This window comes from Polypterus senegalus, chromosome 7 (assembly GCF_016835505.1).
Source record: "Polypterus senegalus isolate Bchr_013 chromosome 7, ASM1683550v1, whole genome shotgun sequence".
NCBI lineage: Eukaryota > Metazoa > Chordata > Cladistia > Polypteriformes > Polypteridae > Polypterus > Polypterus senegalus.
In genome coordinates this window covers 161,166,954-161,192,659 of record NC_053160.1, presented here as the reverse complement: position 1 = coordinate 161,192,659, position 25,706 = coordinate 161,166,954, and the positions used below count along the sequence as shown (strand labels likewise).

The 25,706-nt window shown below is 39.5% G+C and overlaps 1 protein-coding gene across 1 annotated transcript; it reads left to right on the top strand.

Moving 5' to 3' along the window:
* Positions 1 to 1,696: 1,696 nt before the first annotated feature.
* Positions 1,697 to 21,045, top strand: LOC120532085 (semaphorin-4D-like). The gene is made up of 8 exons (XM_039757989.1): positions 1,697 to 1,868; positions 4,438 to 4,583; positions 10,864 to 10,926; positions 12,399 to 12,497; positions 12,595 to 12,688; positions 12,898 to 13,011; positions 17,095 to 17,249; positions 20,926 to 21,045. The coding sequence occupies exons 1-8, from the start codon at positions 1,697 to 1,699 to the stop codon at positions 21,043 to 21,045; spliced, it is 963 nt and encodes a 320-aa protein (XP_039613923.1).
* The last annotated feature ends 4,661 nt before the right edge of the window (positions 21,046 to 25,706 follow it).

Sequence of the window (25,706 nt, the reverse complement as noted above, 5' to 3'; positions counted from 1 at the left end):
AACAAAATGAAGACTTTGGAGTGGCCTAGTCAAAGTCCTGACCTGAATCCAATTGAGATGCTATGGCATGACCTTAAAAAGGCGGTTCATGCTAGAAAACCCTCAAATAAAGCTGAATTAGAACAATTCTGCAAAGATGAGTGGGCCAAAATTCCTCCAGAGCGCTGTAAAAGACTCATTGCAAGTTATCGCAAACGCTTGATTGCAGTTATTGCTGCTAAGGGTGGCCCAACCAGTTATTAGGTTCAGGGGGCAATTACTTTTTCACACAGGGCCATGTTGGTTTGGATTTTTTATCCTCCCTAAATAATAAAAACCATCATTTAAAAACTGCATTTTGTGTTTACTTGTGTTATATTTGACTAATGGTTAAATGTGTTTGATGATCAGAAACATTTTGTGTGACAAACATGCAAAAGAATAAGAAATCAGGAAGGGGGCAAATAGTTTTTCACACCACTGTAATTGGTAGCTAAAAAGTGTCAGAAGCATTGATACATTTGATTTAGTAGAATACTTTCAACTAAATGGTGGTCGCCTGCTCGAGGACACCAGTGGTAATTAAGGGGATGTGCATTTAGGACAATCTTTATGAAGCATCTGGATGAGCCGTTGGGACAGTTTAGCTATTTAGCTAAACAGATGAGCCTGATGGAAGGAATGGTCTCCTGTCATTTGACAGATTTCTTGTGTTCCTATGTAAACTTCTGTGGCCGGAGTCCGAATGATATTTTTTACATGTACGAGAGTCCAATTTATCTGTACACTCAGCTCTAGATTGAGATTTCTTGATCAAGTGTGGTCTCTTCATGGAGGGTTCCTCACAGAAATTGTGAGAATCCAACAAGGCCATACAACTGGTGGAAGCTCAGTATACACTGGATGGCGTTTTTCAGAAAGAAGGAAGACACATGGGGTCCTAATTAAACTTGTTCAAGACCACAGCAGCAGCGGTAGCTGCAAGCAGAAGTGGTCAAAAGGATGTTGGTGCATTTCATATCGATAACCCTCCGGCCCATTAGTGGAAGCTGTCTAATGTATAAAAGAGGAGTTCAATGCAATTTTAGGATAGTCTACAGTACAAATGAGAATTAGAGGTACCGACAGGCGAAAAGGTGGCCATCCATAGAGATGGTGAAAGCATTGCCTCATATATGGGTGGCTTCTGGTGAGACTATAAGAGAGGGACCTTTGGATGTTTTGACAAGTCGAGAAGAGCGCCAACAGTTATCAGTCAAATGTTGACTTCACCTGGCGATATTGTCAATTGGTGAAAGGCGCACTAGGAAAAGAAAAGCTTGTGTTTGGTTTTATAACCAGCTTCTGAGATCTAAGCAAAATAACTTGTCTGAAATAAATTCTTCTCAGGTTGAATATGGCCTCCTTATCCATTTGTGGCATATTCTTGGGATTATTTCTGGAAGTGTTGACCCATGGACCTCCAAGGTTTACCTGGAAACATGACGGTAAGAAAAGCTTTTCACTAGATTATAAATAACCCTTTTTCTGCTTCTTGTATGAAAAAAGTTATATTTTATGAAAGAAAAGTACATTATTTTATTTGAATAACCTGTAAAAATTCTAAGTAAATAAAGACAATTGAATTAAACTCTGCATATATCAATAATGTGCCAACTAGGAGGCCACGATAAGGTGAGGGAGCGGCCATATTCTCCTTACGTTTCAGGACGTGGACATGGAAGGACACAGCAGCAGCAAACTACACCTGGGCTGGTATGTCAGCAGCCACAGAGTGAGGCCTTGGGTGGGCTATGGAGGGTGGAAGGACAGGACAGTGGGTGACTGCCTGCTATGGCAGAGGGTCTCCCCATACACTGAGCAGCAAGCATCCCTTCTGGCAAACCCAAGTATGGATGCCCGCAGAGCAGCATGGGAGTTGTAGTCCCATAGAGCTGCCCTGTCGGGTTCTATGGGAGTTGTCATATATTGACTGCACAAGAAAAACTGTTGTCCTGTGTAACCCAGAAGTGCTTCCCAGGAGCAACAGATTGAGCACCGGAAGTATTCCCAGAATCCACTTGGCCTTGGTGGTCAAGAGTCAACAGAGGAGGCGGACAACACTCGCCTGGGTGATGTGGAGGGGGACGAAGGAATAAAAGAAGTGTGAAGGGAATTGCTGTCTGTGTTGTGCAGTCTTAGAGCCACTGCGACGCTAAGGGAAGCGAGCCTGTAAAAGGTAGAGGGTGTTGTAAGTAAATGCACTGGATTTCATCCCAGGACTGTGCCTGTGGTAGCTTTGTCTGGGGTTTGAAGGCGCACCCTGCAGGCCACAATATTTACACATTTTACTTGATCTAAGATGAATTTTACAGCCTGTTTTCCTTGATTTAAAACTGCAAAATGTAATTATTTTGTAGTGTTGAAAACATCCGTCCACAGAGCTGTGTTATCTAAAGAGTCAAGGCTCCCATTTATTAAGTCAAGGTTTATCATTATTTACCCAAATTAATTCAACAGTTCCATTAATCTTACAAAGTTTTTTTAAATTATTTTCACAAGTATTAGAACATTAGAACATTAGAACACTCTAGACGAGAACAGGCCATTCATCCCAACAAAGCTCGCCAGTCCTATCCACTTGTTTCCTCCAAGAAAACATCAAGTCGAGTTTTGAAAGTCCCTAACGTCTTACTGTCTACCACACTACTTGGTAGCTTATTCCAAGTGTCTATCGTTCTTTGTGTAAAGAAAAACTTCCTAATGTTTGTGCGAAATTTACCCTTAACAAGTTTCCAACTGTGTCCCCGTGTTCTTGATGAGCTCATTTTAAAATACAAGTCTCGATCCACTGTACTAATTCCCTTCATAATTTTAAACACTTCAATCATGTCACCTCTTAATCTTCTTTTGCTTAAACTGTAAAGGCTCAGCTCTTTTAATCTTTCCTCATAATTCAACCCCTGTAGACCTGGAATCAGCCTAGTCGCTCTTCTCTGGACCTTTTCTAGTGCTGCTATGTCCTTTTTGTAGCCTGGAGACCAAAACTGCACACAGTACTCAAGATGAGGCCTCACCAGTGCATTATAAAGGTTGAGCAGAACCTCCTTGGACTTGTACTCCACAGATCTTGCTATATAACCTCACATTCTGTTAGCCTTCTTAATGGCTTCTGAACGCTGTTGGGAAGTTGATAGCTTAGAGTCCACTATGACTCCTAAATCCTTCCCATAAGGTGTACTCTTGATTTTCCGACCGCCCATTGTGTATTCAAACCTAATATTTTTACTTCCTATGTGTAATACTTTACATTTACTGACATTAAATTTCATCTGCCACAAATCTGCCCAAGCCTGTATGCTATCCAAGTCCTTCTGTAATGATATAACGGATTCCAAAGTATCTGCTAATCCACTTATCTTGGTATCATCTGCCAACTTAACCAGCTTGTTACTTATATTAATCATTTATATATATTAAAAATAGCAGTGGCCCTAGCACTGACCCCTGTGGAACACCACTCTTAACATCGTCCAGTTCTGATGAGGTTCCTCACACCATCACCCTCTGCTTCCTGTGTCTGAGCCAATTCTGCACCCATCTAAAAACATCACCCTGAACTCCCACTTCTTTTAACTTGATGCCCAACCTCTCATGTGGCACCTTATCAAATGCTTTCTGAAAGTCCAGATAAATAATATCATAAGCTCCACTTTGATCTCATGCTTTTGTTGCAACCTCATAGAATTCCAACATGTTAGTAAAACACGACCTCCCCCTTCTGACCCCATGCTGACTGTTCAGAATAACTCCTGTCCTTGCCATGTGTTGCTCAATCTTATCCTTAATAATTCCTTCCATTAATTTTAAGCTTACTGGCCTATAGTTGCTTGGATCTGTCCTGTCACCCTTTTTATATAATGGGATGATATTTGCCATTTTCCAGTCCTTTGGAATCTCTCCAGTGCTCAGTGACTTCCTAAAAGTCGTTTTTGACGTAGCAGGTGAAAACACATTTGGAGAACATCCTGTAAGGGATATCTAAAGGGTTAATCTCCCTAGTCTATATTTTAAATGAATATTTACTCAGCAGGTAATCCATCCATCCACTATATCCTAACAACAGGGTCACGGGGGTCTGCTGGAGCCAATCCCAGCCAACACAGGGAGGGCGCAAGGCAGGAAACAAACCCCGGGCAGGGCGCCAGCCGACCGCAGGGCACGCACACACACACCAGGCACAATTTAGGATCGCCAATGCACCTAACCTGCATGTCTTTGGACTGTGGGAGGAAACCCACGCAGACACGGGGGGAACATGCAAACTCCACGCAGGGAGGACCCGGAAGCGAACCCAGGTCTCCTTACTGCGAGGCAGCAGCGCTACCCACTGCGCCACCATGCCGCCCTCAACAGGTAATTTGTAATATATTTTCCAATACTCCTCTAATTATTTTCACTTACTATTTTTTTTTACAGAGCTAAATCTATTAGTATTCAAAGAACCAGATATTCTGAATTATTCAACTTTTCTGCTAGACGAAGACAAGAAAACGATCTATGTTGGAGCAAGGGAAGCAATTTTGGAACTAGACATAGAAAATATTACTTTAAAAAAGAAACAGGTAAACTTGGGATTGCACTACAATCCCATTCAATTATTTCGTTGTGCACAATTGTAGATTACAGTTGACTTTTTATTTTTCTCAAGTACAGTTCAGATAAAGCCTTTAAGCTGTTGGATTTGCCACCGTTTTTGCCAGTGTTTTAAGATCGATCACTTGCACACTGTGTTTGAAGGTTCTATTTTAGTCACTTTAGTGGAAGAAATTCAATTTAGATACTATATATTAATAAAATCTTAAATTTAGAACCTCTTACTATTAGAAACCAGGCAGGAGAAGAGCCGTTCTATACGTCTTTTAATGTCACTTCATGAAGAGGGAGATTTCTCACAAGCAGTCTATTGCAGCCTGGTCGGAATGGTCAAAATATTAAAGGCTAGGGGTCTCGAGCTCCATATGCGCAAAGCATACAATCATTCAACTCCAAATTCTATATCGAGCACATCTGTCTCGACTAAAACTGTCCAAAATGTTCGCAGGTCGAGATCCAACCTACGAACGCTGCAGTCAAGTCCCAGCCTCACTGGGTCACATGTTTTGGGCCTGCACCAAATTAACATCATTTTGGAAAAAAATCTGTAGGTGCCTTTCAGACGGCCTTGGTGTCACAATCCCTCCTAACCCACTAACAGCTGTGTTTGGTGGTCTTCCAGATGGATTTAAAGTGGAGAAGGACAAACAAATTGTGATTGCATTCACTACACTATTGGCACGCAGACTTATTTTGCTAAACTGGAAGAATCCTAACTCTCCTCTTTTAAGTCAGTGGGTAACTGATGTTTTATATTGTTTGAAACTGGAAAAAATCAAATACTCTGAGGATCTGTGCAGAACTTCTTCAAAACCTGGCAGGATCTAATCAATAACATTTTAGAATAAGCTCTTAAAGCGCTGAGGAAGCAATTCTTTCCGCATTTCTTTTTCTTCTCCATTCATCTCTATTGCCCTTTTACAGTAAACTAATCAATTTAGGTATGTTTACAAGCTTTAAGATCTACTCCGTTGGACACGCTCTCTTTCTTAGAGGTCGGGGTTAAATTGTTTTCATCCCTTTTTTGTTTTTGTAAAAATTGATTTATTTGTATGGAATGATTACAATAAAAAAAAAAAAATAAGGCTAGGGGTCTGCTTTATAAGCAAATGAATTTACACAACAGCGTCAATCAATATATGCATTTACTCCGGTTGGTTCTTCAGCTTGTACCCAAATGACATATAAAATAAAAGTCAATCTTATTATTTTTCTGGTTCTTCTAATAACTTTGACTTGCGCTTCCACTCTTGAAATTCCTGTGTATATAATTACTGTCCATTCTGATTGTGTAGGACATCTGCTGACTTCTTAGTCATCTCTTAGTCATCCTTCAGTACATTTTGTATATTACATCAGCTACATTCTTTACTTGACCATCTCAGTATTTCTCCGAAACCAACTCTTATATTTTAATGTACACATTGCAAGCCAAAATACTAAATTATATTATGTTACATCTAAATTATTCTCTCACGTCCCCCCTTCTGACGTTGTTAAAACTCCACTATTTTGGACTCAAGTCGAGAGAAGGGGGTGCCAGCTTTCAACTACCTTTGCTCCCTCAGGGTGCGCCATCTTCAGTAACAATCCAAGCACCCATTCTCTCCTACTGATGTTGTCTCAGAGACCAAACATCTCCCCCTTGTGGTTGAGCTAGAAGGGAATAAAAGATCTCTTTGGGAGAATAAAATCACTGCACGTTACACAAATCAAATCAATGGAAAGCAATAGTAATGTAAGGGAACACCAGAATCAAATCATAGCATTAATGTTCACACAGAAAATTCAATAGTAAATTGTAAAATCAAATCCAGAATAATCTATTAAGTGCTCACACAGAAACGTCAGGTGTTTCACTTGGTGAGAGAGAAGTGTCGTCTTGGGAGAGCAATTTATCCTGAAGAAGCATTTGGTTGACAGTGGAGTCAAACATGTGAGACGTCACATTAGAAATGAAAGAACGAAGGATTGGGATACGACAGTAGATGATAAAGACCCCCAAATAATTAAAACAACAAGCACAGTAATTCCAATCTGAAAAAAGTACAAACCCCAATCACCAAACCAACTTTTTGACCACTCTGCCCACTGCCATGGAACAACACCTCAGACATTTTAGAATTACTTCTGATGTAGCTGTGGCAGGGTTTTGTTTAGTGCCTAACGTGTGTCTGGTTTGCTCATCTCGACCTCCTCATTAACACAAGGGTAAGATTTTTTACTTGGCAAACAGAATTCCATTGCCTCATTGAGGCTTTCATAATACAAAGAAAAAAATACAAATGTGTCATAGTTTCATGGCCTTGTCACCATGCTAGGGTCCAGGCTGTAGCAACAGATGAAGTGAGACTTGAAATGAGGCCTTTAAGACAGACAGACAGGCAGGCAGATGGATGGATGGATAGATTTGATTGATAGATTGATTGAGGTAGATGGATGGATGGATTAATATACAATTTTTATAAAACATCAGCTGCAGTGTCACAATTGGATATCAGCTACATGTTAGCACAGAGATCTAAATATGCCGTTGCTGGGTATGGGAATGACAGACTGCCACAAAAAGATTTGGGGGCGCCAAGCAGGTCAACTTGTTTAAAGAAAGGGCAACATAAGTAAACAATGCCCATCATAGCATTAAGCTGCCCTGAATTTGGGGCTAATATAAAACAAATAAAGCCAAATTCTCTGCTTATCCACTTTAAGAAAGGTCCATCTAGCAAGCACATCTCTTTGGCAGATGATTCCTCCTTCCAGGGGTAGAGTCAGGTGCCCTCATTGTGTGCGACAGGGAGAGTAGGAGAAGACAGTGTTAGCGGTTGCACCCTCTTTGGTCTGGCAAGTTATTAAATACTTTGAAAGAACCCTTGAGGGGATCCACAGATGCCTGAGATGCACATTAGAACACACTAGACGAGAACGGGCCATTCAGCCCAACAAAGCTCGCCAGTCCTATCCACTTGTTTCCTCCAAGAAAACATCAAGTCGAGTTTTGAAAGTCCCTAACGTCTTACTGTCTACCACACTACTTGGTAGCTTATTCCAAGTGTCTATCGTTCTTTGTGTAAAGAAAAACTTCCTAATGTTTGTGTGAAATTTACCCTTAACAAGTTTCCAACTGTGTCCCCGTGTTCTTGATGAACTCATTTTAAAATACAAGTCTCGATCCACTGTACTAATTCCCTTCATAATTTTAAACACTTCAATCATGTCACCTCTTAATCTTCTTTTGCTTAAACTGTAAAGGCTCAGCTCTTTAAATCTTTCCTCATAATTCAACCCCTGTAGACCTGGAATCAGCCTAGTCGCTCTTCTCTGGACCTTTTCTAGTGCTGCTATGTCCTTTTTGTAGCCTGGAGACCAAAACTGCACACAGTACTCAAGATGAGGCCTCACCAGTGCATTATAAAGGTTGAGCATAACCTCCTTGGACTTGTACTCCACAGATCTGCTATATAACCTAACATTCTGTTAGCCTTCTTAATGGCTTCTGAACACTGTTGGGAAGTTGATAGCTTAGAGTCCACTATGACTCCTAAATCCTTCTCATAAGGTGTACTCTCGATTTTCCGACCGCCCATTGTGTATTCAAACCTAATATTTTTACTTCCTATGTGTAATACTTTACATTTACTGACATTAAATTTCATCTGCCACAAATCTGCCCAAGCCTGTATGCTATCCAAGTCCTTCTGTAATGATATAACGGATTCCAAATTATCTGCTAATCCACCTATCTTGGTATCATCTGCAAACTTAACCAGCTTGTTACTTATATTCCTATCTAAATCATTTATATATATTAAAAATAGCAGCGGCCCTAGCACTGACCCCTGTGGAACACCACTCTTAACATCGGCCAGTTCTGATGAGGTTCCTCGCACCATCACCCTCTGCTTCCTGTGTCTGAGCCAATTCTGCACCCATCTAAAAACATCACCCTGAATTCCCACTTCTTTTAACTTGATGCCCAACCTCTCATGTGGCACCTTATCAAATGCTTTCTGAAAGTCCAGATAAATAATATCATAAGCTCCACTTTGATCGTATCCTTTTGTTGCCTCCTCATAGAATTCCAACATGTTAGTAAAACCCATGCTGACTGTTCAGAATAACTCCTGTCCTTGCCATGTGTTGCTCAATCTTATCCTTAATAATTCCTTCCATTAATTTTAAGCTTACTGGCCTATAGTTGCTTGGATCTGCCCTGTCACCCTTTTTATATAATGGGATGATATTTGCCATTTTCCAGTCCTTTGGAATCTCTCCAGTGCACAGTGACTTCCTAAAAATATGTGTCAAGGGTTTATATATGTACTCACTAGCCTCCTTAAGAACACGAGGATAAATATTATCTGGGCCTGGTGATTTGTTTGATTTCATCTTATTTAATCTGAGCAGCACTTCTCCCTCTACAATTTCCAAATCCCTCAGTACCTCCTTAGTAGTTGTTTACCTCTGGGAGGTTATCCACTTGCTCACTTGTAAACACCTCAGAAAAATGTAAGTTTAGGGCATCTGCTATTTCATTGGCCGTATCTTTTAATTCCCCTTTACTATTCCTGATGAACTTGACCTCCTCCTTAACTGTTCTTTTACTACTAAAATACTGAAAGAATCTCTTGGGGTCTTCTTTGCCTTATCTGCTATATTCCTCTCCAACTGTCTTTTAGCCTCTCTGATATCCTTCTTAATGGTTGCCCTCATGTTCTCATACGCTACGATTCTCTTTGCAGTCATTAGTCTTATATGCCTTATACAGCAGTTTTTTCCTTTGCAACTTCTTTTTAAATCTTTATTAATCCATCGTGGAGTTTTTTTTAGTTTCCTATTAATTCCAAATTTAGGTATGTATCTGTCCTGCATTACATGTAAAACATTTTTAAACCTGTTCCACTGCTCCTCAACTGTCTCCACATTTAAAAGCTTATCCCAGTCTATCCTACTTAGACTTTGTCGCATCTGCTCAAAATTAGCCCTACCAAAGTTCAACTTAACAATTTTAGTCTTTGCATCTGTACTCTTACAAAATACTGAGAATTGTATTACATTATGGTCACTTGACCCTAGTGGTTCAATCACCTCTACACCCTCAATTCTATCCTGATTATTACAGAATACTAAATCCAGACAGGCTTCACCCGTGTTGGTGCTTTAACATGCTGTGTTAAAAAACAGTCGCTGATTACTTCTAAAAACTCCTGCTCTTGTGCTCCTCCATCTGTAAGGTTATCCCAGTTAATATTTGGATAATTAAAGTCCCCCATGACTATAATATCCCCCTGTAAACTTGCCTTTTGATATTACTAAAAAGATGTGTGTTGAAATTACTGTCTGAATTGGGTGGTCTATAACACACTCCAAATAAGACTTTTTCCCTAATATTTTCCAGGCGAAGCCACATGTCCTCACTAAGATGGGGCTCATCATCCAACTGAAGATGACTTACATTTAAATTCTGTTTGGCATAAACAGCAACCCCACCTCCTTTTCTGTTCTGTCTATCCTTCCTAAAAATGTGTATCCCTCTATGTTACACTCATCCCCATCTTTGTTATTTAGCCAGGTTTCTGTTATTGCTATAATATCATAATTATGCTCTGCTATATACGACTCACTTACCTTACTTTTGATACTTCTAGCACTAAGGCAAGCTATTTTTAATGTGTTACTCCTTCTACATATATGTGTTTGCTTAGAATTTACATTACATTTACATGCGTGACAATGCACAACTACAGCTGCTCACAACAAGCCTGCTGTCTATAGTTTGCCTAACCCCTCAAACTGAACATCCTATATCTGAATTAAACACCGAATAAGGTAATAATGGCATTATTCGAATGCATATTAAAGTTGCATAAACTGAAATGTGTAGAATAAATTAGAAAAATGAAAATATTTATATTTTGATTTGGTTTGAAAGTATGAAATAGAGATTTACTGTTCTGTTGACAGCATCCAACAACAAACATTGAATTACTTTTTAGCAGGTTGAAGACTAATGTATAAATTCTAAAAATGCTCACAACCACAGAAATGTTCTTTCAAAGTTGGGCAACAACTCTTAAATTTTGAATATTGCAAGGACTTTTCCTTTATCTGTGTGTTGAATATGTGAAACAGTAAACCTGTGAAAACAGTTCAAATGCGCATCTTGAAATATGATCAAGGTTATGTTTTTCCAGCTAACACTGACATGTGTATTGTTCTCGAATTTCATATTTTTTTCTCTTAATACTGCAGGTATTGTGGAATGTACCGGAATCAGTACATAGTGACTGTGTAAGGAAAGACAAATCTAGTGAGGTAGGTTGGAGAAGACCCATCTTGAAGAATAATGCCATACGTTGGTGTTAACCTTGTTTTCCCTATATGTTATCTTTTCTTTTAAGCTATAAACTAAGTAAACTTTTATGTTAAATAATTTTTTGTAAGCTACAGCATTAGTCAAAATCATTTATGGTCAATTTGTCTTTAATACTGAACTCTTTTTAGAAATGGCTTTAAAATGATAACAGGGAACACAAAATAATTTGGACTAGACTAGGATGGATGGATGGATGGATGGATAGATAGATAGATAGATAGATATGAAAGGACACTATATGATAGATAGATAGATAGATAGATAGATAGATAGATATGAAAGGCACTATATGATAGATAGATAGATATGAAAAGACACTATATGATAGATAGATAGATAGATAGATAGATAGATAGATAGATAGATAGATAGATAGATAGATACTTTATTAATCCCAAGGGGAAATTCACATACTCCAGCAGCAGCCTACTGATGAAGAACAATATTAAATTAAAGAGTGATAACAATGCAGGTATAACAGACAATAACTTTGTATAATGTTAACGTTTACCCCACCGGGTGGAACTGAAGAGTCGCATAGTGTGGGGTCTCCTCAGTCTGTCAGTGGAGCAGGATGGTGACAGCAGTCTGTTGCTGAAGCTGCTCCTCTGTCTGGAGATGATCCTGTTCAGTGGATGCAGTGGATTCTCCATGATTGACAGGAGTTTGCTCAGCGCCCATCACTCTGCCACAGATGTCAAACTGTCCAGCTCCGTGCCTACAATAGAGCCTGCCTTCCTTACCAGTTTGTCAAGGCGTCATTTAATGATATTCCATAAATCTGTCTGTGGCAGAGCCAAGTTATTTACTCTTCTTATGGCTGAGGGGTTGATATGGAGGTTTGGCAGAAATATGGGCCTTTGAAAGTCAACACCAGCAATATATAATTAGAATTATAGAATTTTGTGAACAAAAAGCTTTAGTAAAACAAATGTCGTAATTGTAACGAGGAATAACAGTAACAAATGATTACTGTTGGCTGTACTGTAAGTAGACCATTTTATCTTTGACATTAGCAAATTGGTCCTTGAACTGAAACACTTACAAGCACCACTGATTTACGCGAAACATGCTTTCTTTTGTATTTGAATCAATAGTTAGCTTGTGTTTTGACAATTTTAGTAAGAAATAACTGAATTCAAAATTAGTTGCTTTCTCAGTTCTGATAAGGTAAAGTGTTATTTTGCATATTTGGCAAACTGGCTTGTTTTAGTTAGTGGGAGCATCGATGCTCCCCTACAAATAATCATTTCCTGCAGTAAATTTCACTGAAATAACAAAGTTTGATTCCTATGATTATTTTTTTTTACTAAGCCACTGTATAATTTGGGTTTGGTCAACATCCCAGAAATATGTCTCTTCATTGCCTTCCTTCCTATTCCAGCACAGTCATTTGTTTGTTGCTTTACAGACTGATTGTCGTAATTACGTAAGGGTCCTTCAAATGATGAATGCTAGCCACCTCTACGTGTGTGGGACGTACGCATATCGGCCATCCTGCGATTATCTGGTCAGTATTTATCTGGGATCGACTGCCTCCTGTCTCCAGATCCTCATCCTGGTTTATTCACAAAATGGATAAGACTTTTTGTCTGTTTATTTCCTAGTCAGTAAATGACTTCAAATTGAAAAATAATATTGAAGATGGAAAAGGGAAGTGCCCTTACAATCCATACAGCAGCTTTGCATCTGTAATGGTTGGCAAGTATCTTTGTTTTATTTAGCTGTTGAAATTTTCTTTAGAAAGTGCATTTAACCTCCTACTGTGCTAATGAGTGTGTACAACATTTTAATAGCAAAGGACAACAAAGCCAACATTTCACACCAGTACTCAAACAGCAGTCTTTATTTATTATAATTGTTTATGTAATATGAATGCTATTTATTTTGTGTGTTTTTTTTCACTTAAGATGGTGAACTTTACTCAGGAACAGAATTCAACTTTTTAGGAGATCACTATGTCATCTACAGAAGCAACTCCACAAATAAAATTACCACACACTATGCACCAGCATGGCTAAAAGGTAAAGAAAAACAAAAAAACTGCCACCATGTAGTGTCAGATGGTTTGATTGGTGGGTAAGCTGGACTGAAACAGAGAAAAAACAGGTCATTCAATGGAAATAATTAAAAACAGTAAGCTGCGTTTGTTGTTTTTTTTTCCAATCGTTTTTAAAGCTCCCTAATTCTTATACAGGTTTCAAGTAACTAGAGTCTATCCCAGCAGCACTTAGCACAATGCAGGGTCCAACCTTGGACGGCTCTATTCAGTAAGGGTGTGCACAAAAAGGCAAGCTTCAAAAGGGCGACCTCAATTGGGCGCGGCGAATAAAGGCCCACGTAAATAAAGGCGAGCTTCAAAAGGGCGTCCTCAATTGGGCGCGGCGAATAAAGGCCCACGTAAATAAAGGTGAGCTTCAAAAGGGCGTCCTCAATTGGGCGCGGCGAATAAAGGCCCACGTAAATAAAGGCAAGCTTCAAAAGGGCGACCTCCCTCAATTGGGCGCGGCGAATAAAGGCCCACGTAAATAAGGGTGAGCTTCAAAAGGGCGACCTCAATTGGGTGCGGCGAATAAAGGCATTCGTAGATAATTTCGTTCAAATGGCTCTGGAATATGTGAAGAGCAACAAAGGTGCATATCTACTCGTAGTCGAAGGCTACACATTCAGAAAGGACAAAACTATCAACGGGAAACACATCTGGAAATGCACTGAATATAGGATTGGAAAATGTTCGTCTCGCTGTCATACCAAAAATGGATGTTTTATTATTCTTGCTTTTGCCTTTTTATACGTTCAATCATTGCCTTTAACTAATAAATGCTCTGTAATAATTTTGTTGCGTTTGCCTTTATTCGCTGCGCCCAATTGAGGTCACCCTTTTGAAGCTCGCCTTTATTTACGCGCCCTTATTGAAGGATACCACCTTAGACAGGGTGCCAAGTACATCTCAGGGTACAGTGATGCTCACATCAGTACTTAGTCGTACAATAACCTTGATCTGTGCATGTTTGGGATGTGGAAGGAAACTTGATTAGGTGGAGAGAAACTCCCAGAGGCGCCTACATTTTTGTCAGTGACTGGGCCAGGCTAGTCTCAGTCTTCTAGGCCTGTTAGATGGTCGCACTGACTCAGTTCAGATTACCCCCATTTTGGTTCCTAAACAACCCATCCTCAAGTGTTTAGATCTTTAACAGACTCCATATAGTAAACAGCCATCAACAGATGGTAATGAATTTGTGGATTTGTGAAATATCAATGGCTCCCAGGCTAATACAGGTTTTCTTCATCTTTAGACATAAAGACACATCAGTGGTTATAGAAAATAAGCCAATACAAAGTCCTATTAACATAACAATTGAGATATGCCTGGGTGACCATGGAAGACAGTGTGGTGGAAACTAAAAGAAATAATAAAGAAAGAAATGTCCTGAGCAATCCTCTAACAGGACAAATCAGAAATCAGGCAGGAGAAAAGCTGTTCATTGTATCTTTTCATTACTCCTCTGCAAAATGCCTTAGAAGGGAGCATTCTTCAAAATCGGTCTGTTACAGCATGGTCAGAACGGTCAGAGAAACAAGGAATAGACGCTCATTTTATAAACCATTAAATTTACACAGAGCGTCAATCAATGCATACAGTTACAGTTACTCTGGTTGGTTTGTTGGTTTATACCAAAAACTCTGTTATGTTACATTCTGGTTCTTCTTATAGCTTTGAGTTGAACCACCGCCCTTTAAATGTCTGCCCATTCTGGTTGTTTGCAGGACATCTGCTGATTTCTTAGTCATCTTTCAGTACATTTTGTTGTTCACTTGACCTTTTATCTGTTTTTTTTATTAACCTTTTATGCTATTACTTTAAGGTGAATGCTATGTTACCCTAAAATGATTCTTCCACAAGAGGAAAACAAAGTGTTCAGTATTCCTAAAATACTTTGAAGAGACCACCGTCATTTATGAGATGCAAAGTCACAGTCCTTATAACCTTGGCTAGTTAAGTCACTTTCCCTATCCATTCTATTACCAAATTTCATAAGCACATGCTTAAATCTAAAACTTTGAATATAGCATTGCATTAGTTCATTTAAAGTGAAATTAATGCTTGAATTCACTTCAAAATGTCCAATATTTCCTTTGGTTTTTAGCTGGAAGAGTAGGTTTTGGATAATTGTGGTAACGTGTAGTAAAAGATCGACTGTTGTCAAAGATGTTGAATGTCAATTTGTTTAAAGTAATATTTCACCTTTCCAAATCTGAAAGAAGTAGAACCCTGTTAATATCTAGAGCAGAGATTCCCAAACTCGGTCCTGGGGACCCACTGTGGTGGCAGATTCATAATCAGTGACAACAACTAATAGCACTGATCACATTTATTTTCTCTTTTTTCCTCTTCTCTTATTCTACATTCAGAAGAGCATCACAGCATGATTTTTACATTTATGAGACATTTAGAAATATTTCTATTTTTGATATAGATTTAAATGTTTAACTCCTTTTTGTTGAATTCATTATATTTTTCCCTTTCTCTGTGCAGTTTGCTCACGTCATTGTGTCTTAATAATGGCAATTAAAAATGTGCAGGCAAACAACACAGAATCGTGTCAGCCCCATTACTTAGTATATAATGAATTAATTAAACAATTAGAATACCTGGAAAAGTAGAATGAAAATCAAGATGAAAATGTTAAAAAGAAAGAAAAATACATTTTTCCCATATAACTGTTTAGTACATTTTATATATATATTGTTTTTTACCAAACCTAGTTTTCTAATTTCTATATTGTTCCCAAAACACAGAGCTTGGGAAATATCAGTTCACTTAATTAGCCAAGGAGTCCGTTTAACAAAAACCCACAGCCACAGGGGGGCCCGAGGACCAAGTTTGGGAATCCCTGATCCAGAGCATTCCTAGCAATGAAGAGAATAAGTTCATTCCTTATGGCACATGTCAGTCATTCAATCTTTTAACATCACTGAAAAAATTAAGTGAAGACATTTTAGGAAAAATCTCATTTGGTGTGATTTAAAAATATAACTCGAGTGTTAACCCAATATGAATAAAAGTAAGTCCTTATGTTTTTTAACTACGTCTCTCAGAAGCACTAATGACATTTAAAGCATAAACTGTCTGAGAGCTGACTTCTGTGGGCACAATGCCTTACTTCAGAATGTAGGGAGACGGTACCATTGCCATTTTATCACTTTTTATATATATGGAGTGTAAAACGACAAAGTCCCCACTGGTGCAAATAAAGTCTATCTATCTATCTATCTATCTATCTATCTATCTATCTATCTATCTATCTATCAATCTGTCTATCTATCTATCTATCTATCTGTCATATAGTGCCTTTCATATCTATCTATCTATCTGTCTGTCTGTCTGTCTGTCATATAGTGCCTTTCATTATCTATCTATCTATCTATCTATCTATCTATCTATCTATCTATCTATCTATCTATCTATCTGTCTGTCTGTCTGTCTGTCTGTCTGTCTGTCTGTCTGTCTATGTCTGTCTGTCTGTCATATAGTGCCTTTCATATCTGTCTGTCTGTCTGTGTCTGTCATTTAGTGCCTTTCATATCTATCTATCTATCTATCTATCTATCTATCTATCTATCTATCTATCTATCTATCTATCTATCTATCTATCTATCTATCTATCTATCTATCTATCTGTCTGTCTGTCTGTGTCTGTCATATAGTGCCTTTCATATCTATCTATCTATCTATCTATCTATCTATCTATCTATCTATCTATCTATCTATCTATCTATCCCACAGTGTGTGAAAGGCCAAAGTAATTGTTCACATCTGTGTATAGAAAAGTCAAGTCAGTCATGTAAAATATGTACTTAAGGTTACCTAAATCATAACTGTGCCATTTCCTACCATATAATATAAGAAGGTGTATAATGTTGTTGCTGCCACAAGTTAATACCGTTTCTGTCCTGAGACCAAAAGTCTTCAATTATGTGATGGTCTTTGTGTTATAATTGCAAAAAGTAACATCTAGAGACATTTGTGCTTCAGAAAATGAAAGCACTCCTCCTCCTCCTCCGTTGGTGTCATTACACTAATACGATCTTCTCCTATTGTTCAGAACCCAGGTTTGTGCATGCGGATGTAATCAGAGAGAGTGTGAACAGTGAAAATGGGGACGATGATAAGATCTACTTCTTCTTCACTGAGGTGTCCGTGGAATTAAATGAAGACCTTGCCAGTTTTCTCATTCCTAGAATAGCTCGGGTTTGTAAGGTAAGTTATGTTATTAGAATAATAATTAGATTTGTATTGAAACTGATTTTATAATACACTCTCCACAATAATTATTACAGAGCAAGAAATATCAGCAATACAAATAAAGAGAAGTTAAAGAAATCAACACGGGCCCTCTTGGTAAGAGGATGGTCACTGAGGGAGTGGAGTGCCTTTCTTCTTATCTACTGCTCCTTGCTCTGTGATGGCAGACGTACCTGGCTACCACCACCTCAGCAAACTGATGAGATTAGATTAACTTGTCCTTTAATTTCATTTAAATGGAACAATTCCGGCTTGTTACTGATACCACAAAGTATTTCCCTACGATGCCTTGGTACTTGAGACAGAATAGAAAGATGTCCTCTGCTGTCACTTCTCACCCTACTCACAGTGACCTGCTGTATCTCCAAGGCTTTCTGTAACTGTAGTTTCAATGGACAGGCCGTGGCCACTAATGTTGTATTATTTACAGAGCTGGAATATAATGATATGCCGCCCTCAACTTATGTTTTTGCTCAAGTTGTGTCCCTTTCCTGTCTCTTTCTCTGACATTTGTATTTAAATCCAAATATAAATTTAATGAAGGGAGTTTGTGAGCTGAAGGGTTCATTGAAAATATTTTTGATACTTCAAAAGGAAAATGAAAACTCCAAATGACTTGTCATTAATATTAAAATCTCAACAGAATATGACTTTCTAAAGCCTCAAATAAGAAGCATAACAAATAAACGTAACATAGCATTGTAGAACTTGCTTAATCCAATTTAGGGACTGGAAATGTGTCAGCGGTATCTGGCCAGTTTATTTACTGTAGATTAACCTTTATCTTCTGTCCTGGTCTGTCTGTAATAACTTCACTGATAGCACGTTTTCAGCCATTTCGCTTAGTTTAGTATCATCAGCAGAATTCTCCAACTCCTTGTTCGCATTTTTGTAAAGATCATTTATAAATATCATAATGAGCAGCAACCCTAGCACTGAAGGACACCACTTTTGACATACCCTAAATCAGAACACGTTTCTTGCACTATAACCTGTTACTTTCAGTGTTAAATCCAGTTTTTCTCTAACATAATAATCTCTCTATTAACAAAGAAAATCTTGAGACGAGACGAGACTATTGCCAAGAGATTTTTTCAAGTTCCACCCTCCTCTCAACCATTTCTGGTTTAATGGCCCATGCCCTCGGTCCTCTCATGTCTCATTCGTGTGAATGCTTTTGTCAGACACAGTTCCTGCACTCTCAGCTGTGTGACAGTAGGGGGCACTATCGCTCCCTTGAACCCTCAGGTGCCACGCCAAACACCAGGTAAAAGTCTAATCCTTATTTTTTTTTATTATAATAATTATGTGCACCAAGCACCCTCCACTCCACACTACTCATTAATTAATCAATCACAAGACTCAATCAATAAACAATCCACCAACTCCCAGACGCGTTGCCACCCTTCCACCCAGCTCAGCTCGTCGTCTGGGAGTTCCCAAAGTTCTTATATAGTTCCTGACCCTGAAGTGTTTCTCATCCTTCAGTCCATAATTCCTTATCACTTCCGGGTCAGATAAAAAGTCCTTTACTTCACCCCGGAAGTATGTCATTCCTCCCGTCCATGTGATTCGGACGTACTTCCGGGGCGTAGGGCAAATAGTAGTCCCTGGTTTTCCCTGGAGCGACCCCTGGTGGTCCTGATGTTATCCAGCATGGCTTTACAGGAAAACTCCATAGTCCATGATGCCCTGCTGAAATTTGAAGCATCTCCATGTCGTAGGGAGGACTCCCTCTGGCGGCCTGGGGGTATTGGCCGGGATAAAAGGCCGGCCATGGACCACAGCTGTTATAAATTTTTACATTTTCCTTACTTAAGTTCCCAATAAAAGAAGACTTATTATGTCCAAATCTTATTGAAGAATTTCATCCGGAAGGGTTATCAACAGAAGAAGTGAGTACACAGGTAATCTTAGCACTGAGAAACGATGAAATCAAATGAAAATTGTCGATCGGTTACACAGCAAATTGGTTAAATACATATCAATAGACTAAGCTGAAACAGTTGGTGGTGATGGTGCGGAAGATGAAAACATCAACTTACAATATCCCGAAGAATATCGCTAACAACCGTTAACACCATCCGATATTGATGAAAAGTTCATTCCAAATATTATTTTACTGAAGTTTTACAGTAAAAGTATAAGTTTAAAAAGTATTTGCTTGTTAATTCCAAAGCTAAACAGAATGAAAACATATAATGCAAGTAATACCTTTAGTGCAATATGAAACATAATTTTCTTTTAATTTATTACGTTTTACTATTTTTTATCATGGTTAATTACTCTCTGTAATATAAAATAGTTCTATTATGTATATGTTGCAATTCCCATGAAAATAATAAACTTTTTAAACTGTACATCTGCCTCCCCATAAGCGAGCGAAGTGAGTCCCTTAGTAATGATAATATTTATACTTATTATTTACATTTATGTAGTGCTTTTCATAGTGAGTGGGGAGCCACTTGAACCACCATTAATGTGTAGCCTTCACCTGTGAGATGCGACAGTAGGCTCAGCACACATTCGCTGTGAGGTGGTGCAGTGGTGATGGACATAGCCAATCAGGGACAGCGAATGATTAGGAGGCCACTTGCAAGTTTCCATTCACCAGATGACAGCTGCACTCGTTTGGTGTTTTCCTAATGTGTGAAGTGCCTAGAACCTGCTCATCATGTATATTTTCATTCCCTTTATTCATTACTGTAATTCATAGATGGATACTTTAAATTACCATTTCTGTGCCACTTATTTTTACTTTTCTTTCCCTACAAAGCATGATACGGGAGGAAGACATTATTTACAAAACATGTGGACATCTTTTTTGAAGGCCAAACTTGTCTGCCGGGTACCAGAGTTAAATATTCTCTTTAATGAGGTTCTTGATGTTTTTATCCTGAAAACTCCAAACTGGAAGGATACAGTCATTTACGTTCTTTTCAGGTCTCAGTGGTAAGTAGCATTCTTAAAATCAGATTGTCAAGAAAGTGGCGTAACAGTCTTTCAGGATCTGTCCCCACTGCAGTAATTTTTTTGTTGTTGTTGTTACTCCGTTTTGCTAAGCAGTAGTAGTGAGCATTTCAAAATGGTGAGTAGATAAATAAAAACTTCAACTACCATTTCATCACCTGCATGATGACTTGGGCACCGTGACCATAATGATTTTGTGGAAGTGTTACCAAGGATCCCTTAGAGCACAAATTAGAACATTAGAACACTCTAGATGAGAACAGGCCATTCAGCTCAACAAAGCTCGCCAGTCCTATCCACTTATTTCTTCCAAAAAAACATCAAGTCGAGTTTTGAAAGTCCCTAACGTCTTACTGTCTACCACACTACTTGGTAGCTTATTTCAAGTGTCATTTGTTCTTTGTGTTAAAAAAAAAACATCCTAATGTTTGTATGAAATTTACCCGTAATAAGTTTCCAACTGTGTCCCCGTGTTCTTGATGATCTCATTTTAAAATACAAGTCTCGATCCACTGTATGAATGAAGCATCATGCAACATTTCACAAATATTTCAAGAAACTTTTGTAAACAGGCAATGCATCACTCCTGTCTTGGCATCTCCTCACTGGCTACCTGTCGAGTATAGGATTGAGATTGAGGTGCTTTTATTTGTGTTTAAAGCCCTTCATAACTTGGCTTCTCCCTATCGCTCAGACCTTCTTTCCAAGTATTCCACTGCCAGGCCGCTCAGATCTTCTTCTGGTGGCACTACGTTCTGGCCCCGTATGGAGTGATGATTGAACTTCATTTCAACTTTCAGTGACTACCCCAAAACTTTTGAATGTTCTTCCTTTTGATGTCAGAATGACTCCCACTCTTCTGAAATTTAAATCACATTTAAAGTCACATATTTTTTTTCTTGGCTTTTGAGGATTCAGGGTAAACTATTTGTTTATGATATCTGTCAATGTTGGTGTCCTTTGGTTTGGCATTTTGTGTTTTTAGTGTGTTTTTATTTTTTATATTATCTCTTAACAGTATATGCGGTTTTTACTCAGTACAGCACTTTGTTAATGTGCTTTAGAAATAAAAAAAGAACAAAGATGGAAACAAAACAATGGTTCTGCCTGGTTGACAGGTCCTAGAGGAGAAGCATCATTTGAAAACACTGTCAGCCCCATTGCACTGGAGGACTAAGTTGGCACTGTGCATTGTGTTACCCTGCCCATATGTCAGTGTGCTTTATATTATTATAGATTATATGCTTTCAGTTCAGTTTCTTAATTATCAGTGCCTCACTTTCAGTATTCATTTTTTATTTTTTGCATATTTCCTTTGCTACTGCATGTATAAATGATTGCGACTCTTCTCCATGCATGGTATTTAAGAGGTCACGCTGTACACTGATGTCAAAAAGCGTTTGGCAGAATGGTGTGACGATGCGGATTCACTGCATGCTCCCATCTCGCTTCCGGTAGCCCTGAACCCGACACCATCGGTAATTTTACTGATGAGCACGGCAGTGAGGCACAACAAATACAGCAAGGGGATGGTGCAAAAGTGCAAAGTGCTTTTATTAAAATCAAATCAAAACAACAGTGTCCAAATAAATAGTGCAGTGTTTCAAAAATCATCCAAATAAATAAATAATCCATTAAAAACAGAGGTGAAAAGTGGAGGTTAAAATCCATTAGAAAAAAATCTTCAAAACGAGGTTAAAATAATGGCTGTAAGCTGTCCTTTTAAAAATCTGGTGCATCCTTCTTCTACTACTGGCGGCTCCCCTGCTTCTCCCAAATGGGCCCCGTAACAGGGGAGTCACCCTAGCTGCAGCTGACCTGCTCTGCCTGCTTTGGCTGATTGGTTCGCCTCACTGACCCCTGGCCTCCGGTAGGCTCCTCCAAACAGCAACTTGGGCTCCCCAGCAACCAGGGCGCCCATGCTGGGGAATACACATCCCAAGTCCAGACTCCTGCTGCCTTTCGTGGCCTTATGCGACGAGTCATCCGCCTTCCGGTCACTCCCGTTCTTCACAGTAAACTCTGCGAGAGCGACCACTACAATTGCTCCCCAGGTGTCGGCCCAACACTCAGGCTCCCTGCTCAGGTGCACGCGAGCGCTCTCTCTCCCTCTTTCACTCCCCTGCTCTCTCTCTCTCTTTCACTCCCCCTCTCTCTCTCTCTCATTCTCTCGCTTGCTCCCAAACACCCCCCTCCCCCCCGCAGCGGCTGTCTCCTCCTGCTTCCTGCCTTGTCCTGCAACCTCCCGTTCTCTCCTGTTCTCTCCTTTTTCTTTTCTCCCTTTAGCTAACTCGCACTTCTATATATCAAGAGGACGTGGCAGCTGTGGCAATCAGCAGCTCCTGGGAACAATTACGGATGCGTACCATTTCTCACCTGTGCACTTAGGTGAGAAACGCCCACATCACAAACTCCTCAGGAACCGCTTCGGCCACACACCACCATGCCCCCTCGCTAAGCCACGAATGCAGTGATTACTTATTTTAAAAGTGGTCCTTTTAACATGAGCTGTGGACCAGCTGTGCCACAAATGGTGCTTACAACCATTAACACTCTCAGTCCCAGGTGACAACTTTCATATTCCAGCCCGGTCACTGACTGTGTGGAGTTTGCACATTGTCCCTTTGTGTGTGTGCATTTTTCTCATGGTACTTCAGTTTTCCTCTCACACTACAAAGATGTGCAGGTTGAATGAAATGGCTATGCTAAATCGGTTCACTTTTAAATGTGTGTGTGAGTGAGCCTTGGACAGACAGACAGACAGACAGACAGACAGACAGACAGACAGACAGACAGATAGATAGATAGATAGATAGATAGATAGATAGATAGATACTTACTTACTCCCTCTCAAGGGGAAATTCACAATTGTAGCTCCTCTGGACAGACTCTCTGCCCCTGTAACCCTGAAATGGAATAAAGTGGTTTTGAAATTGATGGAAGGAGGCACAAGTTTCTTTCTTTCAGCTGAATCTAGAAATCAGAGACATAAACAAGAGAATAAGATGAAGATGAACTAATAGTTCAGTTGATTCGATATTTTTAATAGGCAGGGTTTGCAGACCGAAACATATCTTTGGACATTGGAGAAGCTGAATTGTAGATAGATAGATAGATAGATAGATAGATAGATAGATTATTAATCCCAAGGGGAATTCACATAATTCTGCAGCGGTATACTAATAAAAAAAAAAACACAATATTAAATTAAAGAGTAATAAAAATGCATGTAAAAGCAGACAATAACTTTGTATAATGTTAACGTTTACCCCACCGGGTGGAATTGAAGAGTCGCATTGTATGGGGGACGAACGATCTCCTCAATCTGTCAGTGGAGCAGGATGGTGATAAAAGTCTGTCACTGAAGCTACTCCTCTGTCTGGAGAGGATACTGTTCAGTGGATGCAGTGGATTCCCCATGATTGACAGGAGTTTGATTGGTGCCCGTCGCTCTGCTACAGATGTTAAACTGTCTAGCTCAGTGCCTACAATAGAGCCTGCCTTCCTCACCAGTTTGTCCAGGCATGAGACGTCCTTCATCTTTATACTGCCTCCCCAGCACACCACTGCGTAGAAGAAGGCGCTCACCACAACCGTCTGATAGAACATCTGCAGTATCTTATTGCAGATGTTGAAGGACGCCAGCCTTCTAAGGAAGTATAGTCGGCTCTGACCTTTCTTACACAGAGCATCAGTATTGGCAGTCCAGTCCAATTTATTATCCAACTGTACACCCAGGTATTTATAGGTCTGTACCCTCTGCACACAGTCACCTCTGATGATCACAGGGTCCATAATCCACTACCAGCTCCTTGGTTTTTCTGGTGTTCAGGTGTAGGTGGTTTGAGTCGCACCATTTAACAAAGTCCTTGATTAGATTTCTATACTCCTCCTCCCGCCCACTCCTGATGCAGCCCACGATAGCAGTGTTGTCAGCGAACTTTTGTACGTGGCAGGACTCTGAGTTGTATTGAAAGTCTGATGTATATAGGCTGAACAGGACCAGAGAAAGTACAGTCCCTTGCGGTGCTCATGTGTTGCTGACCACAATTGTATTGTAAGGATATTCAGAACCATTAGTTATTTAAGAGTCATCTCCAGGAAGATACTTCTTACTGAAATGAATGAACAAAACAGTTAAGTACTAGAATGAAACACTAAAAGTGCTTTCTTAAACTGATCAAAAGTGGAGAAGCACTGCGTTGTAGTGCTAAGTTAATCCAATACTAGTCTTGTTCCAAAGAATAAGCAGTACACACATTATGGAAAAAGATCAATTGTACATGAATCTAAAAAAAACCTTATTAAAAACAATTTCTAACATAGGACAGAGAACATATTTATTACTTTAACAACCTTCTTATTATATGATCTAGTAGAGCTGTCTGCATAGCCTGAGAACTTGGGCATTATAAACTACAGCCGTACTGTTTACTGTAGTCCTGACTGTTAATTATGTGAGTCATCCCTAGTGTCTCAAAAAAGATGCATCCACCTAACACAGTGCCAGAATAAAACTTGGGCTTACCAGGGATCAAACGCAAAGGTTTAGATGAAAAAATGAATTACCAAAATGTTTCTAAGCATTGCTATCTTTGTCACACTCTGCTTATTAGTGAACTAGAAGGATAGATAAACTGTCTCTTTTTCCATCCATCCATCCATTTTCCAACCCGCTATATCCTAACTACAGGCTCACGGGGATCTGCTGGAGCCAATCCCAGCCAACACAGGGCACAAGGCAGGAAACATACCCCGGGCAGGGCGTCAGCCCACCACAGGGTGCACACACACCCACACCCACACACCAAGCACACATTAGGGTCAATTTAGAATCACCAATGCACCTAACCTGCATGTCTTTGCACGGTGGGAGGAAACCCACGCAGACACGGGGAGAACATGCAAACTCCACGCAGGGAAGACCCGGGAAGTGCTACCACTGTGCCACCATGCCACCCCAACTGTCTCTTTTCAGACTTCAAAATTTAGGAATAATAATGAAATGCACTAAATGAATCTGGAATGTTTATGGATCTAACCATGAAATTACGCTGCAGAAGTCATACAGACCTGGGAACACTTTGGCAAACCTTGCTCTCAGGAAGTTCATGCTATGCAGGTGTTATCCCTGTATAAAAAGTTCTAGTTGTTAGGAGTTTTTGTATTGTTAAATGCTCCATTTCGTTGTGCAGAATGTAGTTCAAAGTTCACTAGACCGAGGTAAAAATGTAACCAGTCATTGGTAGTGTTCTTGTGGCTTGGAAATTTGTGGCAGTATTGTATACAAAGCTTTCTGTTAGGATTATAAATTATAGCCTGAGGGTCTATGGTGGTCTAAGTGTGGCCCTGCTTTGGTTGGTGACACTTTTAAGTTTAATTTCATCTTCCAGAGTCAAGGAAGGCCATAAAAATGAAAAGTTGATGATGCTTCTCTTTTTG

Coding starts and splice junctions, on each gene's coding strand:
- LOC120532085 (XM_039757989.1), top strand. CDS start 1,697: ATGGAAGGACACAGCAGCAGCAAACTACACCTGGGCTGGTATGTCAGC. Junction 12,498..12,594: donor GGCCATCCTGCGATTATCTG/GTCAGTATTTAT, acceptor TTTATTTCCTAG/TCAGTAAATGACTTCAAATT. Junction 12,689..12,897: donor CTTTGCATCTGTAATGGTTG/GCAAGTATCTTT, acceptor TTTTCACTTAAG/ATGGTGAACTTTACTCAGGA.